Source organism: Myotis lucifugus, unplaced genomic scaffold (assembly GCF_000147115.1).
Source record: "Myotis lucifugus unplaced genomic scaffold, Myoluc2.0 scaffold_1122, whole genome shotgun sequence".
Lineage (NCBI taxonomy): Eukaryota > Metazoa > Chordata > Mammalia > Chiroptera > Vespertilionidae > Myotis > Myotis lucifugus.
In genome coordinates, this window is record NW_005872170.1 from 28,073 (window position 1) to 30,299 (window position 2,227).

Below are 2,227 nucleotides of genomic sequence, written 5' to 3' on the forward strand. Positions count from 1 at the left end.
ATATATATATATATATATATATATATATATATATATATATATATCCATCCCATGTTCAAAGGCTGTCAAATCGCATTGTTTACCCATATCTTCAGAAAAAAATCACTTCTACTGTCGTGGTAAACAACCTGCTTCCCTATTTATAATGGTCTGGCCCTCTAGCAACTTCAGTGCGAAATTATAGCTAATTTGCCTACAAACGTCAGGTGGTCATAATAATGTGGCCACTCAGTGTATATCACATGTGTATCGTATGTCTGATACGCGATGTATATATAGTATGTCAGGGGGCCCTGAAGAAAAATGAAGCAGGCTAAGGCCAGGGGGCATCGGATGACCGTGGGTAGGAGTGAGAGCTTGTATCCCGTGCTAACCCGCCCCATGGGTGGGCGACTGTTGAAGAATTAGGGAGGTGATGCCGGACTCCTGTTGGCGAGGCCGGATCGCACGGCCTTACTTTCCACTTGGTTCCTAACTGGCATGCGGGAGCTTTTCAGTAATGGTTGAAAACAATGAATGACTAAGTCCAGGAAAGGTGCGGGCTCAGCACACGAGGCTTGCTCGTTTCCAGGGCTTTGGCCTGTCTTTGCTCACGTTCATGGCATCTGCTGTGTTCACCACAGGCCACGATAAAGCGCTCTGGCTAGAGACAGTGCGGTTGATCGTGGCTTTGTGCAGACATTAGCAAAGAAACGTGGAGGGGGGAGAGGAAGAGGCGGGGATGGGTCTGGTTTTACAGAAATTCCCAGGTGAAGAGGGAGGGTTCTGTCTGCCTGCCTGTCCTGCTTTCACTAACACTTCTTATCTTTGTGAACGTAAGATAACGGCTCTCAAAATCAAGTACAACCCCTTTGCCAAAGCCTTCCTGGATGCCAAGGAAAGGTGAGTAGAGATATTTCAGTAAAACCTGGTGCACTGATTTCTGCAAAGGTGGGATTTATGCTCCTCCAGAATGAGCTAGACGGGTAGCACTTGCTTTACTTTTTTTAAAAAAAATATGTTTCTATTTATTTCAGAGAGAGTGAGAGGGAGAGAAACATCAACGATGAGAGGGAATCATTGATCGGCTGCCTCCTGTATGCCCCACCTCCGGGGATCGAGCCTGCAACCTGGGCATGTGCTCTGACTGGGAATCAAACCGTGACCTCCTGGTTCATGGTCGACACACAACAACTGAGCCACACTGGCTGGGCTGCACTTGCTTTATCTTTAATAGAAATGTTTTTAATAATCAATTTTTAACAAAATCAGTAAATAATTTTTAACAAAATCAGTAAAACTCAACCAACCTATAATTATCTGTCCCTTATAATAGAAGTCTGGGAGAACCTCTAACTGTCAATACTTTGTCACCTGCCTTACTACAGATTCCCGAAGCTAGCACAACCACATTTAAAAAATAATTAAGTGGTTTAGAATTTTTTTAAAATATATTTTATTGATTTTTTTACAGAGAGAAAGGGAGAGGAATAGAGAGTCAGAAACATCGATGAGAGAGAAACATCGATCAGCTGCCTTCTGCACATCTCCCACTGGGGATGTGCCCGCAACCCAGGTACATGCCCTTGACCGGAATCGAACCTGGGACCTTTCAGTCCGCAGGCCGACGCTCTATCCACTAAGCCAAACCGGTTTTGGCAAGTGGTTTAGAATTATACAGTTCACTCTGCCCTCCCCAAGTATCCCTGAGGACTGTGGTTTCAGTAGGTTGGATTTTTCCAAAAACGACATTTAGCCTGGGAAGGTGAGTCATTCCTCTGAGCAGCTCGTACAGGTGAGCGGTCCACACCGTTCAGGTCTGAGAGAAGGTAGACTTCCAGGTGTGAGTGGTGCTTCTACCACACTGGGCCAGGGACTTCCGTCCCCGTATCTTTCCTTCCGTTCCAGGAAAAACATGAACAAGTAATGGTACTTGTCATAGACTTCTGTCAGCGAGGCCTGAGCACTGACATGATGCCGTTGGAAGTGGTCAGATTTTGTTGCCTGAGTCCAAGTCTTTTTTGATGCCTCCTACAACTGTCTGTTCCTCCTCATCGTAAAGGCCCTGGGTCAATGGACAGCTGTTTATAATGATGCCACAGGGTCTGTCCTGTCAATATTTGACTTAATTTTGAGGATGTAGAGGACATACTTATAACCCGTTCAGATAAGCAAAGGCCTAAAGAAAACCTGCCTGGTGAGATGACAGAGCCTGGATTCAAAATGCTGGTGGCGTGGTACAATCAGG

The 2,227-nt window shown here is 45.5% G+C and overlaps 1 protein-coding gene across 1 annotated transcript in view; it reads left to right on the forward strand.

The window, feature by feature from the left end:
* The window catches only part of LOC102422864 (T-box transcription factor TBX19-like), a 21,512-nt gene that overhangs the window by 11,120 nt on the left and 8,165 nt on the right, over nucleotides 1–2,227 (forward strand). The window contains 1 exon segment of the mRNA XM_023748078.1: nucleotides 821–882. Coding sequence (XP_023603846.1) covers nucleotides 821–882 — 62 coding nt within the window.